General features: G+C 48.7%; 2 protein-coding genes across 3 annotated transcripts in view; both read left to right on the forward strand.

Annotated features, from left to right (window-relative positions):
• MKI67 (marker of proliferation Ki-67) overlaps positions 1 to 26,977 on the forward strand; it is a 53,171-nt gene that overhangs the window by 24,069 nt on the left and 2,125 nt on the right. For both annotated transcript variants that reach the window (XM_073546347.1, XM_073546348.1), the window contains exons 12-19: positions 15,824 to 15,955; positions 16,335 to 17,158; positions 17,510 to 17,546; positions 18,462 to 18,518; positions 19,583 to 19,711; positions 20,134 to 23,913; positions 25,298 to 25,399; positions 25,479 to 26,870. In XM_073546347.1, the coding sequence (XP_073402448.1) occupies positions 15,824 to 15,955; positions 16,335 to 17,158; positions 17,510 to 17,546; positions 18,462 to 18,518; positions 19,583 to 19,711; positions 20,134 to 23,913; positions 25,298 to 25,399; positions 25,479 to 26,870 (6,453 nt within the window). The remainder of the gene's footprint in view (positions 1 to 15,823; positions 15,956 to 16,334; positions 17,159 to 17,509; positions 17,547 to 18,461; positions 18,519 to 19,582; positions 19,712 to 20,133; positions 23,914 to 25,297; positions 25,400 to 25,478; positions 26,871 to 26,977) is intronic.
• On the forward strand, positions 1,216 to 4,163 carry LOC141049699 (uncharacterized). Its single transcript, XM_073546349.1, has one exon. It carries the CDS (start codon positions 2,551 to 2,553, stop codon positions 3,514 to 3,516), a length of 966 nt encoding a protein of 321 aa, XP_073402450.1. The 5' UTR covers positions 1,216 to 2,550; the 3' UTR covers positions 3,517 to 4,163.

The raw sequence follows: 26,977 nt of genomic DNA on the forward strand, positions 1-26,977 counted from the left end.
AAAGTTCAGCACAAGTTCGTCTATCACACATTCAGCCCTCAGTAGCTTTGTTTTGGAGTTTGCACTGTTATACCCATATTTACACAGATATAACAAGTAGTTATGAGTGAACGTGCTCAGATAAGGCGATCTCCGAGCATACTCGTGTGCTAACCGAGTGTCTTCAGCATGCTCGAAAAATGATAGTGTCCCCATGGCTGCATGTGTCGTGGCTGTTAGTCACAACACATGCAGGGATAGCCCACAAAACATCACTAATAAAGCATCTGTTCAGTTCAGAAGTTGAGGAGAAATTAATAGACTGGAGAAAGCTGACTTGAATGTTAAGAGTTAACCCCTCTCCTGAGCAATCTCAAGGGACTAGAGGCTGTGCTCCATGGAGTCCAGCTGTACACTAGAAAAGATAAAAGCTCTCATTGCAGGAGAATTTGACAGCAAGCCAATTGAAAACTTGCTTATTTTTTTTATGCTGTCTAACTAAAGCAGTTGGGAATGCCCCTTAACTGCTGGACCGCCAATAGTCCATGCTCTGCTCTGTCCAATATATAAAAATATTTACCGAAAAGGGACTGCAATTTAAAGCGTTTTCTAGCTGTCTTTTTGCGGTCATGAAAAAAATAGTTTAAAAGAAAAGACGGGGAATATGTATTTCCTATTGGCTGAAACAAATATGGCTATAGGTGTATTGTAAAATTCAGGTAGGTTTTCTGGCTTGTGATAGATATATACTGTGTGTGTACAAACGCATGCGCTCCTGTACAGTTGTGGCTAAAAGTTTTGATTGACGCAAACTTTGTTTCTTTATCGCCTTATTGGGGGACACAGAATACCATGGGTGTATGCTGCTGCTGCTAGGAGGCTGACACTATGCAAAAACAAGAAAATTAGCTCCTCCCCGGCAGTATACACCCACCGACAGGCACCAAGCACCTCAGTTTGTGCTTAGTGTCTGTAGGAGGCGGACCGGGATCTCCCCAGATCCGCAGTTATTAATCCAATTTTTCCTTTCAGGGTTTAGTTTGAACTTTTTAATCCTTTCTTCTTTTATCTTTTAGGTTTTTTCCGTTGGGAAACAGGGTATACTTATCACCCTGATTTCCTATATCATGCGGCTGAGCGAGCAGTGTGGTGTCACCCACATCGCAACTCTCAGTACCGCAGGCAGGACTTTTCCCTATCACCTTCCGGTGATAAGGGTTGTGGATAGGTGGCTGGTCCTTGCCGAATCCCCCTCCTCACCCCTCTCTCGGGACAGGGCTGAGAGCAAGACGGCGATCGCAGGTGGTTCAAGCCGTCTTCTGCAGGATGCGGGTACAGAGGACTCCCTTCCCCCCAGCGGCCTGCCGTTTCCCCGTGGGCCCCTGTGGTCATCCTCTTCAGGGACGTCAGGTAAGTGCCTGTACGTTCCCTCCGGCCCCGCATAGGCTTCAGTGCATGGGAGAAGTTGGACCTTGGGATTACATGTCCACAGTTTTTGAATCTCCCGCCCTTTCTGCCTGCCGCGCGCTCACACAGCTGTTTGCGTCCCTTCCCTCCCCTTTTTCTAGTCAGGGAGACTCTGGGGATCCCTTCACTCACCGCAGCAGCGTCGCAAGCAGGGGACCGCTGTCATATTGCTTCCTGAGCGTGGTATGTCGGTGTAGGCATGGGGCTGCGGCGCCGTCACTTTTACTTTCACTTTCCCCTCAGCCAGGGGAATTTCTCTGCTCCCTCCTCCCTTCCTGAGCGCGCTCTTTTCAGCGCGCCTTTTCTAGCCCATCACAGGGCTTCTTTCTCTTTGAGATGCCAGCCTCCCCTTTCTGCCATGCCCTCTCCGTCGCCGTTAGCCAATCACAGCGCAGCCGCTAAGCTCCGCCCCCATCTTCCAGCACAAGGATTTCCTGGGTTTTCACTACCTTCCTGCGCTGCTTGGGGGACACTTCGGCGTTTCTTCTGCTGCTCGCACAGAATCTCGGTAGGCTCGGCTCTGGGACAGGGATTAGCTCTCCTCGGCAGTTATTCCCTAATTTCTGCGGCCATTCACTTATGCCCAACCCTTCAGGGGATCTCTGCTTCAGGCCCACCGCTACCTATTACGCCTGTGCGCGCTGTAAAAAGAAGTGGGCATCGGGTCAGTCGTCCCCATTCTGCCCCCCCTGCAGTCCTTCCATTATGTCAGCATCTCAGGAACGCACAGAGTCCCGGGCGGAGGGCGCTCTTCCCTCCTCTCTCCCCCCGGAGTGGGCCGTTACAATGTCACAGTCTGTTTCTGACTTGACAAAAGTATCACAGTCGCTGGTCCAGGTCTTAGAACGATTACCTCAGCTATCCTCAGCCACCTCTGCCCCGACCACCACTCGGGGTGAGTCGTCCGCACCTGACCGCGACCTTCAGAGAGACAGACAGGGAAGGACTTCTAGGAAGCGGGCTCTGTCTACTTCGTCTTCGAGCTCGCAGGGCCCTTCCGCTCCCAGGCCTCCTTCTCCTTCCTCGGATGACAGCCTTTAGTCAGGCGATGATTCTCATTCGGAAGCTAGCTCAGAGGGGAACAGCGTTTCTAAAACGCGGGACATGGTCGATAGTCTTATTACAGCTATCTTCCAAACACTAAAACTTAAACAGGATGAGGCTCCGGCTCAGGAAAGCTCGGTTCTCCTTAGACGAGCCAGACCTCCGTCCCGAACCTTTCCCAATCACAACGATTTCGATACTACCTTATCCAAACACTGGGAGCGCCCTGAGCAACGCTTCTCAGGCCGCAAGTATTTGGACGTTCTGTACCCCTTTGACGCAGAACTGCTCTCAAAGTGGTCCAAGGCTCCAGAGGTAGATCCTCCAGTATCCCGGATAGCCTCTAAAACGGTGCTCTCTCTGCCAGACGGGGCATCGCTCAAAGATCCTACTGACAGGCAGATTGAATCTCTGGCTAGGTCTATCTTTGAGGCATCTGGCGCCTCTCTCTGCCCTATTTTCGCATCCGCCTGGGTGGCGAAGGTCATTTCCGCTTGGGCAAAAATTCTTCGCAGAGGCATCTTAGCGTCAGCTCCTCGAGACGAATTGGCAGATCTTGCAGATCAGATTAACCAGGCGGGAAAATACCTTTTGGCCGCCTCCTTGGACGCGGCCGGCTGCGTAGCAAGGGCTAACAGCAACATAGTAGCTGTACGCCGAGTCCTTTGGCTAAAGTCATGGAATGCGGACACTACTTCGAAAAAGTCGCTTACCAATCTGCTATTCCATGGCTCTAGGCTCTTTGGAGCAAAGCTGGATCAGATAATTTCCGATGCCACTGGAGGTAAAAGTACTTCGCTTCCCCAGTCTCGACCAAAACGTCCCTTCAACAAAAGGGGGTTTCGACCATTCAGGCCCTTTCGTCCCTTCTCTGCCACGGAGAGAGCCACTCAACAGGATCGGCCGCCTGCCACCAGGGAGCGGGATCAGAGGAAACCTTCCTACAAACCCACTCCTCGCTGGAGATCTAGAGGACAATATTCCAGATCTGCAGGAGCCAATTCCGGCAGATTTTCATCTAAGTGACGGGTCACCCCCACCTGGAATTTCTTACAGGGTGGGCGGCAGACTTTCCTTTTTCGCGGATGCTTTGCTGTCCGCTTGGGTCAGAGAACTCGTCGCATCCGGTTACAAAATCGAATTTGCTTCACTCCCGAACAGACGGTTTTTCCGGTCTTGGCCTCCGCGACAGCGGGCCCAGGTTCCGGGTTTTCTGCAGGCCATTTCCTCCCTTCTTTCCGCTGGAGTCATTGTTCCCGTTCCCTCAGACGAACGGTTTTCCGGGTTCTACTCCAATCTCTTTGTAGTCCCGAAGAAAGACGGCTCTCTTCGTCCTATTCTGGACCTCAAATTGCTCAATCGCCACGTGAAGATTCTTCATTTCAGGATGGAGTCTCTTCGGTCGGTGATTGCTTCCATGGAGCCCGGGGAATTTCTCTGCTCGGTGGACATTCGGGATGCCTATCTGCACATTCCAATATGTGTGCAACATCAGAAGTATCTTCGATTTGCGTTTCAGGGAGACCACTTTCAGTTCACAGCTCTCCCTTTCGGCCTAGCCTCAGCGCCCCGGGTTTTCATGAAGGTGATGGCGACCGTCATGGCCATCCTTCGCTCCAGAGGGATCCTCATCATCCCTTATCTAGACGATCTTTTGATCAAGGGTTCGTCTCGCCAGGACTGTCTCCCGAGCCTTCAGATAACCCTGGACACTCTCAGCCGCCTAGGTTGGCTGGTCAACAAGGAGAAGTCCATTCTGATCCCCACCCAGCGTCTGACCTTTCTGGGTATGGAATTCGACACGGAGCTAGCCCGTGTTTTTCTTCCAAAGGAAAAATTTACAACTCTGTCCAAGGGCATCAGAACTCTCAAGAGGCCTGCTCCCATTCCCATTCGGTTCTGCATGAAGGTCCTGGGGAAGATGGTGGCCTCCATGGAAGCAGTGCCCTTTGCGCAGTTTCACCTTCGCCCCCTCCAGCTGTTTCTGCTTTCAGCCTGGGACAAGACCACGAGGTCCTTGGACCGTCCTATTCGGCTTCCTCTCAGAGTGAGGCAGTCTCTCACTTGGTGGCTACGGCCAGCGTCAGTTCTCCAAGGGAGGTCCTTCCTTCCGCCTCAGTGGCGAATCATCACCACCGATGCGAGCCTTCTAGGATGGGGAGCCGTGTTCCATCAGAAAGCGGCCCAAGGCCGCTGGAAGCCACAGGAGTCTCTCCTTCCAATCAATCTTTTGGAGATCAGGGCAATTTTCCTGGCCCTTCTTCACTGGCAGCCCCTCCTCTCCGGCAAGCCGGTCCGTATTCAGTCGGACAACGCCACGGCCGTGGCGTACATAAACCATCGGGGGCACGCGCAGCAAACAAGTAATGTCAGAAGTGGCCAAGTTACTACGCTGGGCAGAACGTTACGTTCCGACAATCTCCGCCGTCCATATTCCAGGGGTGGAAAATTGGGCAGCCGACTTTCTGAGTCGCCAGGGCCTAGCGTCTGGCGAATGGTCCCTGCACCCCGCGGTTTTCTCTCAGATATGCGACCGTTGGGGCACCCCGGATGTCGATCTCATGGCATCTCGGATGAACCACAAGGTGCCGCAGTTCGTAGCCAGGTCCAGGGACCCTCTAGCCGTCGCATGCGACGCACTGGTGACTCCGTGGTCCCAGTTTCAACTTCCGTATCTGTTCCCGCCTCTGGCATTGATCCCTCGGGTGGTCAAAAAGATAAAATCGGAAGGCGTACCAGTGATTCTAGTCGCTCCAGATTGGCCAAGACGGCCTTGGTACGCGGAACTGGTCAACATGCTCGCGGACGTTCCCTGGAGACTTCCGGACCGTCCAGACCTTCTCTCGCAAGGCCCCCTTTACCACGAGAATTCTCAGTCTCTGAATTTGACGGCATGGCCGTTGAGACCGCAATTCTGAAGGAATCTGGTCTGTCCAGTCAGGTTATTCAAACTATGATCAGAGCCAGGAAACCAGCCTCTTCCCGCATTTACTATAGGTACTGGAAGGCTTTTTTCCGTTGGTGCGATGATAAGAGTCTTCCCAATGTCTTTTTCTATCCCGTCTATCCTGGGGTTTCTTCAGGCAGGGTTAGACGCGGGTCTGTCCCTCAGTACGCTCAAGGGCCAGGTTTCTGCTCTCTCTATCCTCTTCCAAAGAGAGCTAGCTTCTCTACCACAGGTCAAGACCTTTCTACAAGGGGTTTCCCACGTGGCTCCTCCTCATCGTTCGCCAATAGACCCGTGGGATCTCAACCTCGTCCTTAGCGCGCTCCAGAAGGCGCCGTTCGAGCCTCTCCAGGACATTCCTTTGTCCCTTCTCTCTTGGAAGGTCACCTTTTTGATCGCCATTTCATCCATCAGAAGAGTTTCTGAATTGGCGGCCTTGTCATGCCGTTCCCCTTACCTCATTCTCCATCAGGACAAAGCCGTCCTCAGGCCCGTTCCTTCTTTTCTTCCAAAGGTGGTTTCCGCTTTCCATATCAATGAGGATATCGTCCTTCCTTCTTTTTGTCCGGCTCCATCTCATCCTCTTGAGAAGTCTCTCCACAAACTGGACGTAGTTAGAGCCCTGCGTGTCTATCTTGCCAGGACCTCTTCCTTTCGTCTGTCCGATTCCTTGCTGATCATTTCTGAAGGTCGCCAGAAGGGCCTTCCGGCTTCCAAATCCACAATCGCTCGCTGGATTCGTTCTACCATTCTGGAAGCGTATCGTCTTCAGGAAAAGCGGCCCCCTCCGGGAGTAAGAGCTCATTCCACCCGGGCTGTGGCGGCTTCGTGGGCTGCTTGTCACCAGGCCTCGGCCATGCAAATTTGCAAGGCTGCAACCTGGTCATCTTTGCACACCTTCACGAGGTTCTACAGGGTTCATACCCAGGCTTCGTCTGATGCTGTGGTTGGTAGGAAGGTTCTGCAGGCGGCGGTGGCTCACCGGCCGACCTGAGCCTTTCGGTTACTTTCATTCCTTTTTGCTGTTCCCACCCTTGGGACTGCTTTGGGACGTCCCATGGTATTCTGTGTCCCCCAATAAGGCGATAAAGAAAGATGGATTTTTGGTTCTTACCGTAAAATCTCTTTCTTGGAGCCTTCATTGGGGGACACAGCACCCTCCCTGTTTCAGTTGTACCGTGTTGGGTCTTAGAGTCCCTTGTTGGATTGGTACATATGGTTCGAGTTTTTCTCGTTGCTTCTCCTACTGCTTTTTCACCAACTGAGGTGCTTGGTGCCTGTCGGTGGGTGTATACTGCCGGGGAGGAGCTAATTTTCTTGTTTTTGCATAGTGTCAGCCTCCTAGCAGCAGCAGCATACACCCATGGTATTCTGTGTCCCCCAATGAAGGCTCCAAGAAAGAGATTTTACGGTAAGAACCAAAAATCCATCTTTTTCACTTTTTGCTGCTTCATTGTTTTTAGATCTTTTAGTCAAAAGTTTCTATGGTTACTGAAGTACCGTTATCAACGTTTCATATGTTTCAACTTTCATCGACAAATACATGAAGTTTGAGCAAAGACTCCATATTTACAGGGTTGACCCAAATTTTTCAAGACTTCTGCAATTCACCCTGGCAGATGGTTATATTCTTCTGAGCCAAATCATGACTGATGGTGGACCAATTCTTGTGTAATCAGGTTAGGGAGATCAGCATCCAATTGCTATATAGAAATCAATGGACTGATGAAACCTGCCCGGGATATTAAGCATTAACTCCTCACATGGAATTGAGTGTAATGTAGCTAAGGAGTGTTCTCAAGTTCTTACATTGGTTTTGTTAGCATGAAAATAAGTTTGCAGTTATTATTATGCATTTATACAGCGCCATTTATTCCAAGGCGCTTTATATGTGAAAAGGGGAAATATAGACAAGTATAATAAACATGTTTAAGACAAGGGACACACAAGTACAGAAGGAGAGGACCCTGCCCGCGAGGGCTCACAGTCTACAGGGATGGGTGAGGATACAGTAGGAGAGGGTAGAGCAGTTAACTTGTTTTTCTCTATCTGCTATCATTCTCCTGCTATGAGCAATTTTCTTGTGTACAGCTAGTTTCCATGGAGCGGCCTCTAGTGCCTGGCCCAGTAGTTACACTCCATGTGAGGAGTTAACTCTTGGCATCAGTCAGCTCTCTCCAGTCCATTGATTCCTTTAAAGCAGTTAAGCTGCTCACCTCTCTCCCCCTTACTCCTCTCATATATTTTGGAGACATGGTTTTAAATCGCCAGCCTTTCCGCTTTCACATGTCCCCTAATCATAGCTCTTGGCTTTCTCTGTTAAGGTACCGTTACACTACACGACGCACCAGCGATCCCGATAACGATACGACCTGGTTAGGATCGCTGGTACGTCGCTAAATGGTCGCTATTGAGCTGTCACAGATCTACTCAACGACGCAGCAACGATCCGGCGATCCCTATAACGACCTCGGCGGTCGCTGGGACCTTGTTGTCACACAGCAGCTATTCTGACGACTCCCGCCTGCGTCCCTGAGTTGCCAACGAGGTCGCTCGTCGGCGTCAAACACAAAAATGCATGATGGCCAGCGGGACACCAGCGATCAAAAAATGGCCCTGGACATTTGAGCATGATCAGTGAGATCGCAGCGGGGGCCCGGTCACCGCTATGTGTCACATGTAGCGAGATTGCTGACGAGGTCGCTGTTGCGTCGCAAAATCGGTGAAGTTTCAACGATCTCGCTATGTGAGACGGGGCCTTTAGAGCCATGTGCTTGTTATCTGCGTAAATACAGTGATAAGTGTAGACAGAGAGCAAAGGACAGATATCCAAATGTGTTACAGCAGAACTTATGCTGGGCTTTAAAGTTCTACAAGTATTAGTTCTTTTCACCAGAGTTGTCACTCATAGGAGAGTGCACCCTGCTAGAAGTGAGGAGATTGCATTGCTCTGACGTGCTCGAGACATCTTGAGCATACCCCTTTAATGAGATTGCGCTATAGGGATTTCCTGGACCACAAGCCCAAAATGTCAGTTTTGTTTACCGAGCCACTTGGTTGTCACCAAATTGCTCCTGGATCATTGAGAGAAGTTGCTCTTGAAGCATGTTAAGAACTGTTCTTTATTCATGGCCATAAAGCCAAGAAAAGGACATCAAACCAAGAATTGGTGTTATATAGGATTTTATTCTTAGCCATGTACTTAATCCAAATTGTGATCTATTTTCATTTTTCAAACAGTGAAGTTGTTGCACTCACAATTTAAATTAATATTGCCACTGCCATGAGTAAGAGAATGGGGTCTAAACCTCCTAATAGAGCGACTTGTCCCAGTGATCCAGGAGTAATTTGTTAATGAGCAACACTTTATCCAGCATGACTGACAGTGTCACAAGGCAAAAGTGATAAATAGGTGGCTTGGTGAATAAAATTTACATTTTGGGTCAATAGCCAGGATATGATACTTCTCAGATGGCAATCTCATTAAAAAGCTGGAGGACAAAGAAAAAGACAGAAATAGTGATGAACTTAAAGCACTGATGAGGTAAGAGCGGGTTGTCATTAGCCAGGATTTGGCCCCAGAAGATACACAGCTGCCAGGGCGAGAGGCAAAAGTCTTGAGAAATAAGTCAACACTAAATATTGAGTCTTTTAGGCTGTGTGTCCACGCAACGTTAAGCGTTTCCACAGCGCTTTTAGACAAGCGTTTCTGCTGCGGAAACGCTTAAGAAAAGCATCTAATGTAATAGAATGGAAACCGCACATGTTGTGCTAATGGTGCGGTTTTTTTTTCCGCTGCGGAAAAAACGCAGCATGTTCATTAATTGTGCAGAATCGCATGCGATTCCGCATACATACACTAATTACAAAAACGCATGTCATAACGCTTGACAATCGCGTCAAAAACTGCATGCGTTTTCCCTGGCAAGGGCATGCGTTTCTGCTCAGGAAAAAAATGCTTGAAAAACGCTACGTGGGCACATAGCCTTAAACTTTTGATAAATACATAAAGTTTATGTAAAAACTTTTGACATGCTTACAATTCTGCTTCAGTAACCATAGTAACATCTGAGTAAAAGACCTAAAACACTGAAGCAATAAAATTGGCCATAACTGAAGGCGCACACACTAGATATGCGTTTTATTCATGCCTAAGGAGAATGTTTTAGATGGGTAAGCGTACCTCTGTCAGCATAAAAATGGTTATGGTGCAGGGATCTACTCATTGGTTGTGATTGGTATTGCAAATTTGCCCAACTTAATAAAAAAATTGCTCAGCGAGGTTTTATGGGGGTTTTTTGGTCGTCTTTTTTCTCGTTCGCCTTATTGGGGGACACAGAGACCTTGGGTGTATGCTGCTGCCACTAGGAGGCTGACACTATGCACAAAAAAAGGTTAGTTCCTCCTCCGCAGTGTACACCCCACCGACCGGCAGAGAATTCCTCAGTTTAGCTTAGTGTCAGTAGGAGGTGGACACGGGTCTTTTATTAGACCCATATCTACCTCGTCGTGCGTCGTTCCTTTTCAGGTTCTACGGAGGGATACAGAGTGAAAAGTCACATCTGTACTCCCACATGGAGTCTGCAAGTACGGCGTGTACTGCCACCCCGTATCCTTGCAGTTCTCTGCGGCAGGACTAGCCAGATGGACGCCGACACCAAGACGTGCCAGCGACTCCAGGGGTCCTTGTCGCCAGTCTCCCTCCCACTCGCCTACCAGAGCCTGTCGGTTGGATGAGACGCAAGACTTCTTCAGACAGGTAACGGATCGTGGATGGGTGAGTATTTTTTATTTTTTTTATTTATTTACCTGGCTGCCCATTCCCGACGGTCGCCTCTTCAATGGTCACAGGGGAACCCCGGTTGTAGGCGCTGCGGTCGCTCGCAGTCGCCACAAGGCTATAGGCAGCTCAATGTTGCTGGGCATCCCCCCCTTCCCTCCCCCCTTTCCTCCCCCCTTTCTGGGGACAGGGAGCACAGGGTTTTTTCCCATTGGGAGCGGCTTGCGACTGCGGCGTCCCACTTTTTCGGACCTCCGCGCTGAACCCCTGCTGACAGGCGGCCGCCGCAACTAATTTAGGCCCCGGCTTCAGTTCGGGCCTACCGCTGCGTCGCGGCCACGCCCCCCGTCCCTTTCTAAGCGGGCTTCTCTCCCGCTCTTCCCAGGCCCTCCCACCGCCTGTCCTTCACCTGCCCAGCCTGTTATTGGCTAGAGGGCAGTGAATTGTTAACCCTGCGTGGTGCTCCGCCCTCCCTCCTCTCCTGAACGCGCGCTTTTTCTCAGGAAGGCGCCATTTTCCCAGCCTGTTAGCCGGGCACCAGCTCCTCACTGGATAGCATCTTCTCCAGCTGGCTTTTTCAGGAGGTCTGTCGGCCGGATTTCGCTCTGACCTGCATCCACTGACAGGTCGCAGAGCATCGCTTCTGGGGACACCGGACCGTGAGTAGCTCTGCACTGCAGACTGACCCTTCTCCGCCCTCTGTCCCCCAACCTTCCGGCATTACCTCAGCTTTTCACTATGTCTAACTCTAAGTCTGATCGTACCCGCTCTACCGCCCCCCCTGCACTTTAGTCAAGTACTTTGCATGTCCTTCGTGCAATCGCAAACTTCCCTCAGGCCAGTCCACTCCCCTCTGCCTGGATTGTAGCAATCCAATTCAGCCTGACTCTGTCCAGGAGCCATCTGCGGCCCCAGGTGAGAGTGAGCCCCCCATGCCTGGCTGGGCCTCCTCGCTATCTCAGTCAGTGGCAGACCTCACCAGGGTGTCTCAGTCCCTGGTGGCCGTTCTTGATAAGTTGCCCCTGGACTCTTCAGCAGGGCCAAGCAGGTCCCATATTGTTCCATCTGAATCAGCCAGCGGTAGTCGCAAAAGACCCAGGCAAGATTCCCAGGCGGAATCCTCTCCTAGTCCCATCTCGCCGCATAGCCCTTCTCACCAGCCTCCCTCTCGGGCCTCCTCTCCCGAGTCAGGGGAAGCGCTTTCGGACAGGTCATCTGAGGGGATTTTAGAGCTGGATTCAGACCAGGATGCCTACATGAAGGTCACAGTGCAGGACCTCATTGCTGCGATCCATCATACCTTCGATATTGCTGACTCCCCTGCGAAATCCTCAGATCAGGAGGTTTCGTTCAGACGGGCAGAAACTCCCTCCAGGGTTTTTCCTTTCCATTCCGAGTTTGGGAAAATTTTTACCAAGGAAAGAGAGGATCCGACCAGACGCTTTCAAAGAGGAAAACGTCTCGGCATACTCTACCCATTTGCTAAGGAGCTCACGGACAACTGGTCGGCCTCTCCCTCGGTCGATCCGCCCCGTGTCCAGGCTATCCAATAACATGGTTCTCCCGCTTTCAGGCGTGGCGTCCCTAAAGGATTCTAATGACAGGATTATAGAATCCCTGGCGAAGTCTGCCTTTGAAGCGGCTTCAGTGGCGGTGTGTCCAATCTTTGCTTCATCCTGGGCAGCAAAGGCCATAGCCACGTGGGCAGACGACCTTCGGCAGGGCATCTTAGATAAGGCGCAACCGGAGCATTTGGCCGATCTCGCCAATCAGATCTCCCATGCTGGGGACTATCTTCTCTCTGCTTCCTTGGATGCTGCATCCTGTGCAGTTCAGGCGTCAAGCAACGTTGTTGCAATTCGACATACAATTTGGCTAAAGGCATGGCAAGCGGACTTGTCTTCTAAAAAGTCCCTCACTAACCTGCCTTTTCAGGGGGTGTGCCTCTTTGGGTCCCAATTGGACCAGATTATTAAGGACGCCACCGGAGGCACGAGTTCACTCCTCCCTCAGTCCAAGCCTCGCAGACCCCCACTAAGGCGTCAGTTTCGACCCTTTCGGACTTTCCGCCGTTTCAATACGGCGGACAACTCCTCCAGCCAACAGAGACCGCAGGCTCGCCAGGAGAGAAAGAAAGTTTCCTTCAGACCCACTCCTTCCTGGCGACCCCACTCATCCCAGGGCAGACTTCAGCATGACTATCATCAGGCACGCGAGGGGCCTTTCCAATTGGGAGGTCGACTTCTTTCCTTCAGGGACGTTTGGCTGGCCGCCGTGGAGGACGCCTGGGTCAGGGAGGTCGTATCCTCAGGATACAAGATAGAGTTCGTCTCTCTCCCACGGGATCGTTTCTTCGAATCCCGGCCTCCAAAGGATCCAGCCTTGATTCCGGGGTTCTCTACGGCTATCGCCGCTCTCCTCAGTTCCGGGGTGATTGTGCCCGTTCCCGAATCGGAGCGCTTCACGGGGTTCTACTCGAACCTGTTTGTAGTGCCGAAAAAAGACGGCGCAGTTCGACCCATCTTGGATCTCAAGCTGCTCAACAAGAGGGTCCGCCTTCGCCACTTTCGCATGGAGTCGCTTCGCTCGGTCATCGCCTCCATGGAGGAGCAGGAATTCATGTGCTCAATAGACATCCAAGATGCCTATTTACATGTTCCAATTTTCTCCGAACATCAGAAGTTCCTGCGCTTTGCGATTCGACAGCACCACTACCAGGTTGTCGCACTGCCCTTCGGTCTTGCCACCGCTCCCAGAGTCTTCACGAAGATCATGGCTGCGTTGATGGCTTTGTTGAGAGTCAGAGGCCTCGTTCTTTTCCTGTACCTAGACGATATTCTGATCAAGGCTCCCTCATTCCAACAGGCTCACCAAAGTTTGTCAATCGTCCTGGACACTTTCCAATTTCGGGTGGATCGTCAACAGGAAAAAGTCCTGTCTGGTTCCTACCCAACGCCTGGTCTTTCTAGGTCTTCTGTTCGACACTCGTCGGTCAAGGGTCTTTCTCCCACAAGAAAAGATTCTCTCTCTCTGCAGCAGGAAGTACGATCGCTGCAGACCTCGCGATTCCCATCCCTCCGTACAGCCATGAGGGTCCTGGGAAAGATGGTGGCGGCGATAGAGGCAGTTCCCTTTGTACAATTTCACGCCAGACCTCTCCAGCAGGCCATTCTGTCGAAGTGGAACAGGTCGCCTCGGTCCCTGGATCGCCCTGTCCATCTTTCTTACCGGATCAAGCGGTCTCTCAACTGGTGGTTGTCGTCACCTCTCATTCTATCGGGTCGATCCTTCCTTCCCATTCACTGGCAGATAGTAACCACAGATGCCAGTCTCCTCGGTTGGGGTGCTGTGTTCCGCAACCACACTGTTCAGGGTCGATGGTCGGATCGGGAATCAGCGCTGCCGATCAACGTTCTGGAGATTCGAGCGATCCATCTTGCTCTGGTCCACTGGGAAAGGCTCCTCAAGGGACTGCCGGTACGGATTCAGACAGACAACGCCACAGCGGTGGCATATGTCAACCGCCAAGGGGGAACACGGAGTGTCTCAGCCCTGGCGGAGGTGTCCAAGATTCTTTGTTGGGCGGAGATTTCAGTTCCGACAATTTCCGCGGTTCACATTCCCGGCGTAGACAACTGGGCCGCCGATTTTCTCAGCCGTGAGGGTCTCGCGGCGGGAGAATGGTCCCTACATCCGGAAGTGTTTCATCTGCTCTGCCTTCGGTGGGGAACCCCGGATGTAGACCTCATGGCGTCTCGCCTCAACAGGAAAGTCTCACAATTCGTGTCCAGGTCTCGGGACCCTCTGGCAGTGGGCGCCGACGCCCTGGCCGTTCCTTGGTCCCAGTTCGAACTTCCCTACCTGTTCCCTCCACTGCCTCTTCTTCCCAAGCTGTTGAAGAAGATCAAGGCAGAAGGACTTCCGGTCATTCTCATCGCCCCGAATTGGCCCAGAAGGTCTTGGTTCGCGGAAATTGTCAACCTTCTCGCGGACGCCCCCTGGAAGCTTCCAGACAGAACATATCTGCTGTCTCAGGGTCCGATTTGCCACCCCAATTCTCGGCCGCTCAATTTAACGGCGTGGCTGTTGAAACCGAGGTTCTGAAACGAGCAGGATTTTCCGACCACGTAATTCAGACCATGATCCGAGCCAGAAAGCCATCATCTTCCAAAATTACTACCGTACTTGGAAGGCCTATTTCACTTGGTGTGAGACCAATGACGTCGCGCCCATGTCCTTTTCGCTCCCTTCAGTCCTAGCGTTTCTTCAGGCAGGATTGGATGCGGGGCTTGCCCTCAGTTCCCTGAAGGGTCAAGTTTCGGCGCTGTCCATTCTGTTTCAGAAAACGTTGGCTTCCCGTCCTCAGGTTAAGACTTTTCTTCAGGGCGTGGCTCACACGGTCCCGCCGTACCGGGCGCCCGTGGATCCATGGGATCTTAATCTGGTTCTTGAGGTTCTGCAAGGTCCGCCCTTTGAACCCCTCAGGGATATTTCCCTTTCTCTCCTTTCTTGGAAGGTAGCCTTTCTGGTGGCCATCACCTCCGTCCGGCGCGTGTCGGAATTGGCAGCTCTTTCGTGCCGCTCTCCCTTTCTGGTTCTCCACCAGGATAAGGTAGTTCTGCGGCCTCCGCCCTCGTTCCTTCCGAAGGTGGTGTCCTCGTTTCACCTCAACGAGGATATCGTGCTACCGTCCTTTTGTCCGAATCCAACTCATCCCCGAGAGCGGTCCTTGAACAAGCTGGACCTGGTTAGGGCGGTAAGAGTCTATCTGTCTAGGACGACTTCCTTGCGAAAGACAGAGTCTCTTTTCATTATCCCTGATGGAGCGCGGAAAGGTCACCCGGCGTCAAAGGCCACCATTGCTCGCTGGATCAGATCGGCTATCCTGGAAGCCTGCCGTGTTAAGCGTCGCGGAGCCCCTCCGGGTATCAGGGCCCACTCTACTCGGGCAGTGGGTGCCTCCTGGGCGGTGCGCCACAGAGCTTCCGCACTGCAGCTTTGCAAAGCTGCAACATGGTCATCGGTTCACAGGTTTGTGAAATTCTACAGAGTCCACACCTACGCTTCGGCGGACGCCAGCCTAGGTAGACGGATTCTGCAGGCCGCGGTGGTGAGTCCGCTGGCCTGATGGAAGTTTGTTTCCCACCCCAGGGACTGCTTTAGGACGTCCCAAGGTCTCTTGTGTCCCCCAATAAGGCGAACGAGAAAACAGGATTTTTGGGTTGCTTACCGTAAAATCTGTTTCTCGGAGCCTTCATTGGGGGACACAGCACACTCCCATGTTTTACAGCTCCTGTTCTTACTTTGGTTGAATGGTTACGGTTGAGTTGTTTATGTTGTCAACCTATTCTGTTACTTCTCCTACTGCTTTCTCACTAACTGAGGAATTCTCTGCCGGTCGGTGGGGTGTACACTGCGGAGGAGGAGCTAACCTTTTTTTGTGCATAGTGTCAGCCTCCTAGTGGCAGCAGCATACACCCAAGGTCTCTGTGTCCCCCAATGAAGGCTCCGAGAAACAGATTTTACGGTAAGCAACCCAAAAATCCTGTTTTGGTTATTTCATCTTTGCTGTAACTTTTGTCTTGCTTTTATCTTTTATTTCTAAGGTGTGGCTGAATTATTTAGCACCCCACCAAATATCAAGCCAAGGAAAAGTAATCGCCTGGAAACGTCGAAAACGGAGTCTCCTAGCTCAGTGCTTGTGGAGGTGTCAGCAATGCAGACTCCAGAGGAATCAGGTTGGTGGTCAGATTGCCATTGCTGCAGTTAATAAAAACGTAGTGACTCAATCTGCAGCTTCAATATGAAATTATATCATGTAATATAAAAGCCTAGTCCTCTGAAAATGTTCCTGATTCTTGAGTTTGGCAAAATAGCAGTTGGATATTTTATCTTACCATTGCTACAGTCCTGGCTGCTGTCAGGTGGTGCTGCGGAGATAATCTTTAGGCTGGATTCATACATGACATTTGGTTGTAGAAGTGGATCCAGCATGAAGTAGTAGTAGTCCTTATTGCATATATCCTATCCCTTCAAACTGCATGTGTGATCACAGCCTGAATTTTTTGTTTTCTTGACCATGTGTTTAAAAAAAAAAAATTATACCTTTGTCTGCAGGTGAAATGGTGGTTTCTCCATTAGACAGTCCTAAAACCACACGGCGTAAGCAGTACAGTCGAGATGCTGTGTCTAGGTTGCTTCAAAGTCCTGCCTCCCCAGAATTGCGTAATGAGGATGGTAGTGCCACAGTTGAGATTACAGCGGGAACGTCAAAATCACAGAAAAATAGCCGGAAATCTATGGGTCTGTCCGGCATCAAACGTATCATGAGAACGCCAAAGCAAAAAGGGACACCGGTCACCGACCCTCACGCATTAAGGAAGCTGCTGAGAACACCAACAGAACCTGAATCCTCTCGGGCTTATTCTCGAAGATCCACCAAACTTGAAGTGCTTGGTATCGACAGACTCATGAAAACGCCCAAGGAAAAGCCGGCTCCTGTAGAAGATTTCACTGGTGTTCAAAGAATCATGAAGACTCCTAAACAGAAGGCAGAGCCTTTGCAAGATTTTGCTGGTGTGAAGAGGATCACTCGAACACCTAAAGAAAAAGTACAACTAGTGGAAGATCTGGTCGGAGTAAAGCAGACAATGAGAACCCCCAAGGAGAAATCCCTACCGGTGGAGGATATGGTTGGGATAAAACGCATAATGAGAACCCCCAAGGTGCGGTGTCAGCCCCTGGAGGACATGATCGGTATAAAGCGCATCATGAAAACCCCTAAAGAACGGGGACAGCCAGTCGAGGATATTGCCCTTAATCACTTACTGAGTACTCCAACTGAGAGCGTCCAGTCAACTGAAAGTACCCGTCCAATAGAGGAAATATTTGGGATAAAGAACTTGATAAAGACTCCGCCAAAGTCTTCTGTCAGCGAAGAGGTAATACACTTATATAAACTTGGGTATTAAAACCATTTTTTTTTTTCAACTTTGACTAGTGGTATATTGTACATGGTTTACTATCAGACTTAAACACCAAAAGTATGTATGACACTGTACAGTGTTATTGGCTGCTCATATACTCCAATGCTAAAGTCAGAAGCACACGTGGGGTCAGTAGCTCCTTAGGGGTACATTAGATGTTTGCGCTGGGGACCTTATCTTGGCATGTATGCCAAATGTAAGGCTCCGGCTGATGTGATCAGGGCCTTCTGGTCCAAAATTCATTTTGTTCATGTGATTTATATTCCAGTCTTATGCTAATAGCTCAAACCTCTTTTATTTTAATAGGCTTTATCAAAGGATCGTGGCAGCCGATCTGCAAAGTGTAAGTATGACTATGTTATGGTATTTATAATCATCTGGCGAAATAGAAGTTCAATGTCCCCTAAGATCAGTGAGCATAAGAGAATAAAAAGACTAAAGGCCCCCCATACACATTATCTTGTTGGCCGACATATAGACAGGATCAGCCAACAGTCTGTGTACCGGGGCTCTGGCCAACTGGTTGGGGGAGATGTCGATTGCGAGTCCCCGATTTCGGACTGCAAATCACATTGTTCTCCTGAAGATAAGCTACTGGCCAGTTTGTCATTTGGCAGCTTTCTCAGAGAACACAAGAGGAGTGCTCATTCGGCCGAGCGTGGAATGTCTGCTGAAGTATTCTGGCAACAACCTGCTAATATGTATGGCTGGCTTAAAGAAATATCCCCATCTTCAAAATTTTATAGATGTAGTAATAATGGCAAATGCCTCCAATTAGAAGTGTAGTATAGTTCTCCTGATTAGCTAAACCCCTTACCCCATGCGCAGGGCATTGCAGTAACTTGGGTATCCATGGTTACAGCCACTCATATAGTGAATTAGTTGCTTCTGATCGTAACCATGGATACCTAAGCTATTGCAGTGCCCTGCACATGGGGTAAGTGACTTGGTGTATCAGGAGAACTGTACTACACTTCTAATTGGTTATTTGCTAATATTACACCTACTACCTATTGGGACCGGATCGTGGAGATGGGAATACCCCTTTTTTAAATGTTGAACAAGCCATTATTATCTACTACCTTAACTTGTGCTGACAGTTCTGCCCGGTCTTCAGAAAACGATGCACCTAGTCTTTGTGCATGGCTCATTTATGTAGACAGGTTTAGGGTCTTTATTTTCAATAAGTGAAATATGAAGTGCAGTCATTTTTATTTTTTTCTCAATTTAATATTTTTTTTTTATATATATATTTTAGCTGCAAAGAGGGGCAGACCTGCAAAACGCTTAAGCCTTCAGGTGGACACTCCATCAGGTATAGTAAATTCTTTCAATTCCTTGTATTTCCAATGTGCATTTCTGTCTGGAAAGCGTTCATTGGAGAAGACTTGTCATTGCTGTGTAATTGTAAGTGGAAACCTAGACCAGTCTGTGTCTTAAAATGTCTGATTATAGTGGTTCCTGCTGTCTGACTTCTGCCCTATTTTCACACTGTCTGGACTTAAAAGGGTATTCCCATCACTTCCTAAACCAATATGTAGTAGTTGTAGTTAGATTAGCAGATTCCTCCAATTAGAAATGTAGTATAGTTCTCCTGATTCGCTATGTCGCTTACCCCGTGTGCAGGGCAGTGCAGTAGCTTAGACATCCAGGTTTACGACCATTCATGTAGTGATAGTTAAGTTAGTTGTTAGTGACTGTAACCATTTATACCTAAGCTACTGCAATGCCTGCACTTGGGCTAAGTAACACAGTGAATCAGAAGAACTATACTACTTTTCTAGTTGGAGGTATTTGCTAATATTAGTATTACACTTACTACATATTGTTTTAGTAGATAGGAATACCTCTATTAAATTTTCACCTGCTATTGGCTTAGTTTATGCCAGAGATTTGCACAATTTTTTGGGCGCACAGTGTCTTCCAGTAAGGCCAAAACCTCCTCGTTGATGAGGAGCAGAATGTGTCTGCCCGGCTCAGGGAAGGCAGCGGAGACCAGGGTCAGTCTTGCCACTGCTGTAGTAGTCTTGGATGCAGGAGGAGCATACTGCTTTTCTAGAGTTAGTGTTTCTTTATTGGTGAAATGTCATAAATACATGTGAGAAAATATTTCTCTCAATCTGATTACTTACATGACCGTACTCTGTTTTACCTTTTGGATTTTCTCACATTTAGTTTTATTTTTGTTGTCTGATAGTAACCAGTGGGTCGTGTGAGTGGTCACTTGCTTGTCCTGGAATATCAGCGCTTAACCCTATTTCATCTGGTGGTCTGACAGAAGACCTAACCAGTGTAATCTGTATTATAATAGGATTAGGATTGGTAAATTGGAAATTTCCATAACCAGATATAAAAATTGCTTTCAATTTGTAACCACAGGTCATGCTGCCCATGACATGGTCTATGTACAGATTACGCAAGAGTCTGTTACACCTACCAACCAACAAGTTGTTAAATCTACACCATCGAGAGGCAGACCCTCCACGAGTCGAGTTATTTCCTCCATAGGTGAGTCTGTACTGAGACTTTCAGTTACAAATAATAAAAAAACGAAAAACCTTGTCTTCACTCCAGTTGCATATTTGTAGTATGTTATAGAAGCTACTTTCTAAAACCCTACATAGTATTGACTGTTCAATCATGGACGATTGTTTCAGCGTGCAAAAAAACTTTATGGGGATGACTGCTTTAATCAAGCAAAATATAAGTTGTGTGAATCCAACCTTGTTTTACTTGGATAAGCGAGGACAGTGTAGAGGTTGCTTTCATCTCAACTTTTGATAGCGTAAAAAACTGGAAGCTGGTGGACCTATTCTGTAGGATAGTTTGTAAATAGACTATTTATTCAGCACAATTTGGGATTTGTTAGTAGCTGACAAATTAAAATCACGTATTTTAACACCAATTTTTTTTTTTTGTTGTTGCTGCAGACGTGCCGAAGGATTTTGCAGAATCTGGTGAAATTACTTCGCCAAAACGTAGAGGAAGACCAAGCTCTGCTGCTAAATCTCCTACAGGATCTGCTTCTAAAGCAGAAAAGATTTCCCCAACTCAACGGCCTATACCTAAAGCCATAGCAGAAGAACCAAAGGAATTTGTTCCCATTACTGATGGCAAGGTGATCTCTCCAGCACGTAAAGTGAGACCTAGCACCACGGTAGAAACTCCAAGAGAGTCTGTGTCTGACGCTGTCAGTGAGGTGACGTCTTCAAGGCGCAGGGGAAGGCCGAGCTCTAAAGCTGAAGCTCCTATGGAGTCTCTCGCAATATTTGATTTAGAAACCATAATACCAACAGTCATTGAAGTGACTTCCCCAAGTCATAGGGGAAGACGAAGCTCCACTGGTAAAGCTGCTGAAATAACTTCGCCAGCTCAGCGTGGAAAACCTAAATCCATGGCAGAAGAATCCAAGGAATCTGTTACTATTGCTGATGGCAAGGTGACCTCTCCAGCACTTGAAGGAAGACCTAGCACCACATCAGAAGCTCCTAAGGAGTCTGTGGTCAGTGAAGCGACTTCACCAAGGCGCAGTGGCAGACCAAGCTCCAAGTCTGACGCTTTTAAGGAGTCTCCTGCAGTGTCTGATAGAGAACTGGCTTCGCCAACTCAGCATGAAAGATTGGGAAGCCGTAGAGGAAGACAAAGTTCCTCGACCCTTTTCAATGATCCCTCAACTTCTCCAGCAACTAAAGGAAGACAAAGCACCACAACAGAAGTTCTCGAAGTTCCTGAAGTTACTTCGCCATCTCGCCGTGGAAGAGCTATAAAAACCACCGCCCCAGGCCCGGAGGAGTCTGCTCCCTCTGTCGAGACCAAGTTGGCATCCCCATCACGTAGAGGAAGACCAAGCAGCTCTGTAGTTACAAATGCATCTAGTCTCTCAACTTCCCCAGCACCTAAAGGAAGGCAAAGCGCCACAACAGAAGCGCTCGAGGAAGTTCCTGAAGTTACTTCGCCATCTCGCCGTGGAAGAGCTATAAAAACCACTGCCCCAGACCCGGAGGAGTCTGCTCCCTCTGTCGAGACTAAGTTGGCATCCCCATCACGTAGAGGAAGACCTAGCAGCTCTGTAGTTACTAATGCATCTAGTCTCTCAACTTCCCCAGCACCTAAAGGAAGACAAAGCACCACAACAGAAGCGCTCGATGAAGTTCCTGAAGTTACTTCGCCATCTCGCCGTGGAAGAGCTATAAAAACCACTGCCCCAGACCCGGAGGAGTCTGCTCCCTCTGTCGAGACTAAGTTGGCATCCCCATCACGTAGAGGAAGACCTAGCAGCTCTGTAGTTACTAATGCATCTAGTCTCTCAACTTCCCCAGCACCTAAAGGAAGACAAAGCACCACAACAGAAGCGCTCGATGAAGTTCCTGAAGTTACTTCGCCATCTCGCCGTGGAAGAGCTATAAAAACCACCGCCCCAGACCCAGAGGAGTCTGCTCCCTCTGTCGAGACCAAGTTGGCATCCACATCACGTAGAGGAAGACCAAGCAGCTCTGTAGTTACTAATGCATCTAGTCTCACAACTTCCCCAGCACCTAAAGGAAGACAAAGCACCACAACAGAAGCGCTCGATGAAGTTCCTGAAGTTACTTCGCCATCTCGCCGTGGAAGAGCTATAAAAACCACCGCCCCAGACCCAGAGGAGTCTGCTCCCTCTGTCGAGACCAAGTTGACATCCACATCACGTAGAGGAAGACCAAGCAGCTCTGTAGTTACTAATGCATCTAGTCTCACAACTTCCCCAGCACCTAAAGGAAGACAAAGCTCCACAACAGAAGCGCTCGAGGAAGTTCCTGAAGTTACTTCGCCATCTCGCCGTGGAAGAGCTATAAAAACCACCGCCCCAGACCCGGAGGAGTCTGCTCCCTCTGTCGAGACCAAGTTGGCATCCCCATCACGTAGAGGAAGACCAAGCAGCTCTGTAGTTACTAATGCATCTAGTCTCTCAACTTCCCCAGCACCTAAAGGAAGACACAGCTCCACAACAGAAGTGCTCGAGGAAGTTCCTGAAGTTACTTCGCCATCTCGCCGTGGAAGAGCTATAAAAACCACCGCCCCAGGAGGCCCGGAGGAGTCTGCTCCCTCTGTTGAGACCAAGTTGGCATCCACATCACGTAGAGGAAGACCAAGCAGCTCTGTAGTTACTAATGCATCTAGTTTCACAACTTCCCCAGCACCTAAAGGAGGAAGACAAAGCACCACAACAGAAGCGCTCGAGGAAGTTCCTGAAGTTACTTCGCCATCTCGCCGTGGAAGAGCTATAAAAACCACCGCCCCAGACCCGGAGGAGTCTGCTCCCTCTGTCGAGACCAAGTTGGCATCCCCATCACGTAGAGGAAGACCAAGCAGCTGTGTAGTTACTAATGGATCTAGTCTCTCAACTTCCCCAGCACCTAAAGGAAGACAAAGCTCCACAACAGAAGCGCTCGAGGAAGTTCCTGAAGTTACTTCGCCATCTCGCCGTGGAAGAGCTATGAAAACCACTGCCCCAGACCCGGAGGAGTCTGCTCCCTCTGTTGAGACCAAGTTGGCATCCCCATCACGTAGAGGAAGACCTAGCAGCTCTGCAGTTAATAATGCATCTAGTCTCTCAACTTCTCCAGCACCTAAAGGAAGACAAAGCTCCACAACAAAAGCACTTGAGAAATCTATTCCAGTTCCTGCAGTTGCTTCACCAGTGCGCCGTGGAAGACCCATTAAAAGCCGCGCAACAGACAAGTCTGTTACCACTGCTGAGACCCAATTGACATCACGGGCACGTAGAGGAAAACAAAGCCCCTCTGCAGTCGCCAATGAATCAGTTCTAACTTCCCCAGCACTGAAAGAAAGACTAAGCACCAGTACAGAAGTACTGAAGGATGTTACTGCAGTCACTTCCCCGAATCGTCGTGGAAGACCCAAAAAAGGCACATTACTGGAGGAATCTATTCCCACGGTTGAGACCAAATTGAGCTCCCTGGCAAATAAGAAAAAACCCAGCACCCTTCTTGGAATCTTCCAGGACCCAGCTACTGACAAGGATCATCCTGTTTTGGTTTCTGAAGGTAAAACAACATCACAAACACGCAGGGGAAGACAAAAGGAGGCTGCAGAAGAATTTCCCCAAGAGTCTTCAGCTCCTGCATTGCTGCTAACCCGTGCAAGTAGGTCTGAAATCCCTGCTGAAGTGTCAGAATTATCAGAGCAGTTGCCCAGCACCCAGTCACGAAGAGGCAGGCAAAAAGCCTCTGCGCAAGTTTCTGAGGTGCTTGTTAGTTCGCCGACCCGCAGAAGCAAATCTAAGGACACATCAGAGGCACCAAAGGATTCTGTTCCATCTGTGACTGAGGCCACTTCTCAGAAGCGCAGAGGGAGGAGAAAAATGCCAGACGTTACTAAAGAGTCCAATTCAGTTACTGATGGTAAGACAACTGCACCGAAAAAAGGAACTAGATCTAAGGCTACTGTCGATGCTTCAGGGGAGTCTGGTCCAGCTGTAGAGGAGGTAACATCGCACACGCGCAGAGGAAGAGCTAGAAAGACGGACATGCCCAAAGAACCTGAAGTGACTTTGTCTGTGCAGGAAGCAAACGCTAAAAGTGCAAACGATGTTTCTGAAGTTGCATCGACACGCAAGGGAAGATCGAGGAAAACCGAAGTGTCCAAGGAAACAGTGGCTGTTTCTGAGGTTATATCGCCTAAGAGAAGGAGGAAACCTGACATTGCTGAAGGTAAGTGAAGATTTTACTAAAGCTTTAAAGGGAGTCTGTCACCCCATGGGCGATGGTAATAGAATGATTAAACCAGTCTTGCCTTGCCGATAGGAGGGCGGACAGGGTACACGTAACCTCGCCGAACATCTCAGTGTGACGATGATGGGAGAAGGGTACCATTATAAAGAAGTTGGGAGGCGGTGATTTTTTTTTCCAGACACCGCACCTCCCCGCAGGCCTGGAAGAAATCATTAGCATAGAACATTATAAACAAATTTCTCAAGATCTACACATCTGCTATGAGGCATACAGGTAAGACTGGTTTAATTATTCTATTACCTGTATGCCTATAGTAATAAATCAAAATTGTCCATGGGGTGACAGATTCCCTCTAATGTTGCTTTGCGCTTCTTGCCAGAGCCATATTTTTATTTATTTATTTCTTTAATTTCTCGGTCAATATGACCATGTGAGGGCTTTTTTTTTTGCAGAACGAGTTGTACATAAGAACGACACCATTGGTTTTACCATATCGTGAACTGGAAAACGGGAAAAAATCAAGTGCAGTGAAATCGCAAAAAGAGTGCAACTACGCAATTTTTTTTTTTTCAACCATGTTCACTAAATGCTGAGTTCGCAGATACCAAGCATGTATAGAATCTATTTTATTTAAGTGGTGAAATTATTTTCCAAAGTTTGCACAAAAAAAAGACGCCATTTTCCAAGACGCGTAGCGTCTCCCAATTTTTTTTTTTTTTTTTTTTTTTTTAAACTGGGGCTTGGCGAGTGCTTATTTTTTGCACACCAAGCTGACGTTTTTATTTATACCATTCTTGGGTAGATGCAATGTTTTGATCGCCATTATTACGTTTTATTGCAATGTTGTGGCGACCAAAAAAACGTAAATCTGGCATCTTGATTATTTTTTTCTCGTTACGCTGTTTACCGATCTGATTAATTCTTTTTATATTTTGATCAGGCGTTTCTGAACGCAGTTTTTTTTATATATAGTTTTATTTTGAATGAAGTGATTTGAACTTATATTTTAGAAAATTTTAAAACTTTTTACTTTTCACTTGCACTAAAAGCTTCAATCATCTGATCACCTGTGCTATGCACTGCAGGCCTTCAGCTCTGCTATGTGTAGTTAAAATGATCATCTGCTATAAGCTCATAGTGATCCGGCAATGACAACCACAGGGGTCCCTGGCGGACCCCAGGTTGTCATGCCAACTCATTGGTGACCTGTGGTCATGTCACAAGGGCACTAATGAGCAGGGTTTCTGACGTGCTTCCGGAGGGAGCATGTTAAATGTGAGGTTAGAGATTGACAGCTGCATTTAACCTGTTTACAGCCATGGGTGGATATATATAATTTTTTATATTTTTTTCTTGGTTTCAGGAGATTCAAGTTTGGAGCGTGAACAACCAGTAGTGTTACCCGTCCACACTTCCCCCGTGACCAGAAGAGGTGGAAGAAGGAAAAACACAGAAGAACTTGCTGGTGAGTTCAGAGCCCGCCATATTGCAAATTGTGGGTAGACAATGTTGTAGAATTGGCTGAAAGTATTTTCTTTTTACAGTTGCTGAGCCAGATGCTACTAAACCAAAGACATCCAAGCAGGCGACAAGAGGCCGGGTCCAACCTAAGGCCAAGGGTGTCACAGAAGTGAAGGAAAGCTCGGATTCAGCAGATGAACCCATTAAGAGTCCAGAGCCCAAGTCTCCAAAAGAATCAGCTGAACAAGCAAAGGACTTGGCGACTGAAAGTCAGCCTAAGAGTTTACGTGGACGACCAAGAAAAAGCAAAGACAACTCTCCCAAGGCCGGTTCAGAAACGGTGGTACCTGAAGTTAAGGTCCCACAGAAGAGCGCCCCCGCAAGAGGAAGATCTAGAGCTGCAAGAGATATTAGTGATGCATCTGATGACCAGACACAGGAATCTAGTTTACCATCAACCAAACCACAAAGAGGTTCTAGAAGAAATCGGAGTGTACCTGACCGCTCCAGTGCTACACATGAGGAGCCGACCAAACTGCTCTCTACTGATATTACAGAATCTACCACCAAGAGCACACGAGGTAAGAAATCTTCCAACCACGATGGACCCCAACCAGCACCTGAAGTAAAGGGTAGGAAGAACGTGAGAGGTACAACACTGCAAAATGTAGAAGAACTGGTTATTTCTAAATCCAAGGCAAAATCTGTACAATGGCACCCTCTGCTGGCCACTGACATTCAAAGCACAGCAGACGAAGTAACAGCACAGGAGTCCAATGAGGCATCTGCCCGAGGTGGAAGGTCCAAAGGAAAGGCCAAACCTGATGTTCCTGAACCACAAATCCCTGCAAAAAGATCGCGCAGAGGAAACATTAAGGAAGCTGAGGAGACTCTAGCAGCATCTGGCCCTGAAAGGCCAACAGTATTGGATGCTACTCCTCGTAAAAGAGGGAAAGGGGCAAATGTGCAGCTGGAAGACACAGAGGCAAAATCTACAAACGAGACTATCAATTCTACTAAAGTGAAAAGTCTACAACGGGGCCGAAGAGCAGCATTGAATGTACTAAATGCTGAAAATAATGAAGAACATGAGGTTCAACTGTCCACTTCAAGAAGACAGAGGGGAACAGCGACTAGTAAGACGGCTGATGAAAAAGAAAGTGCCCATTCCCCTGTTAAGGATAAGAGTCAGAAGGGAGGCTCGGGTAAAAGTAACGATGATGGAAAGTCCCCAAAATCTACACGGGGAGTAAAAAGGAAATTGCCAAACGCTGACGCAAACATTCCCCTTCCTGAGGAAAGGGAAACACTTTCCCGAGCAAACAAATCCGTCCTAGTGGAAACAGAGAATATTCCTGCTGGTCGTGGTAGGAAAAATCAAAGAAATGCCAAAACTCAGAAAAGTGAAGAACAAGAGGTGCCACTTGTAAAGTTGGCAGTGACCTCCGAATCGCCAGCAAAGAGGAGGAAAACAGGTAAGCACGACAAGATAATAGACTAGATGAGATTAGCACTCAGTGTCACTGTAGGTTTCCGCCTGTTAACAAGGGTAATGAAGTTTATTTTCTTTCCGCCTGTTAAC

This window comes from Dendrobates tinctorius, unplaced genomic scaffold, assembly GCF_039654945.1.
Source record: "Dendrobates tinctorius isolate UK_male_01 unplaced genomic scaffold, ASM3965494v1 ptg000147l, whole genome shotgun sequence".
NCBI classification, from domain to species: domain Eukaryota; kingdom Metazoa; phylum Chordata; class Amphibia; order Anura; family Dendrobatidae; genus Dendrobates; species Dendrobates tinctorius.

Bases quoted from the DNA above. Each gene is read 5' to 3' on its own strand.
- LOC141049699 (XM_073546349.1), top strand. From the start codon at position 2,551: ATGGTCGATAGTCTTATTACAGCTATCTTCCAAACACTAAAACTTAAA.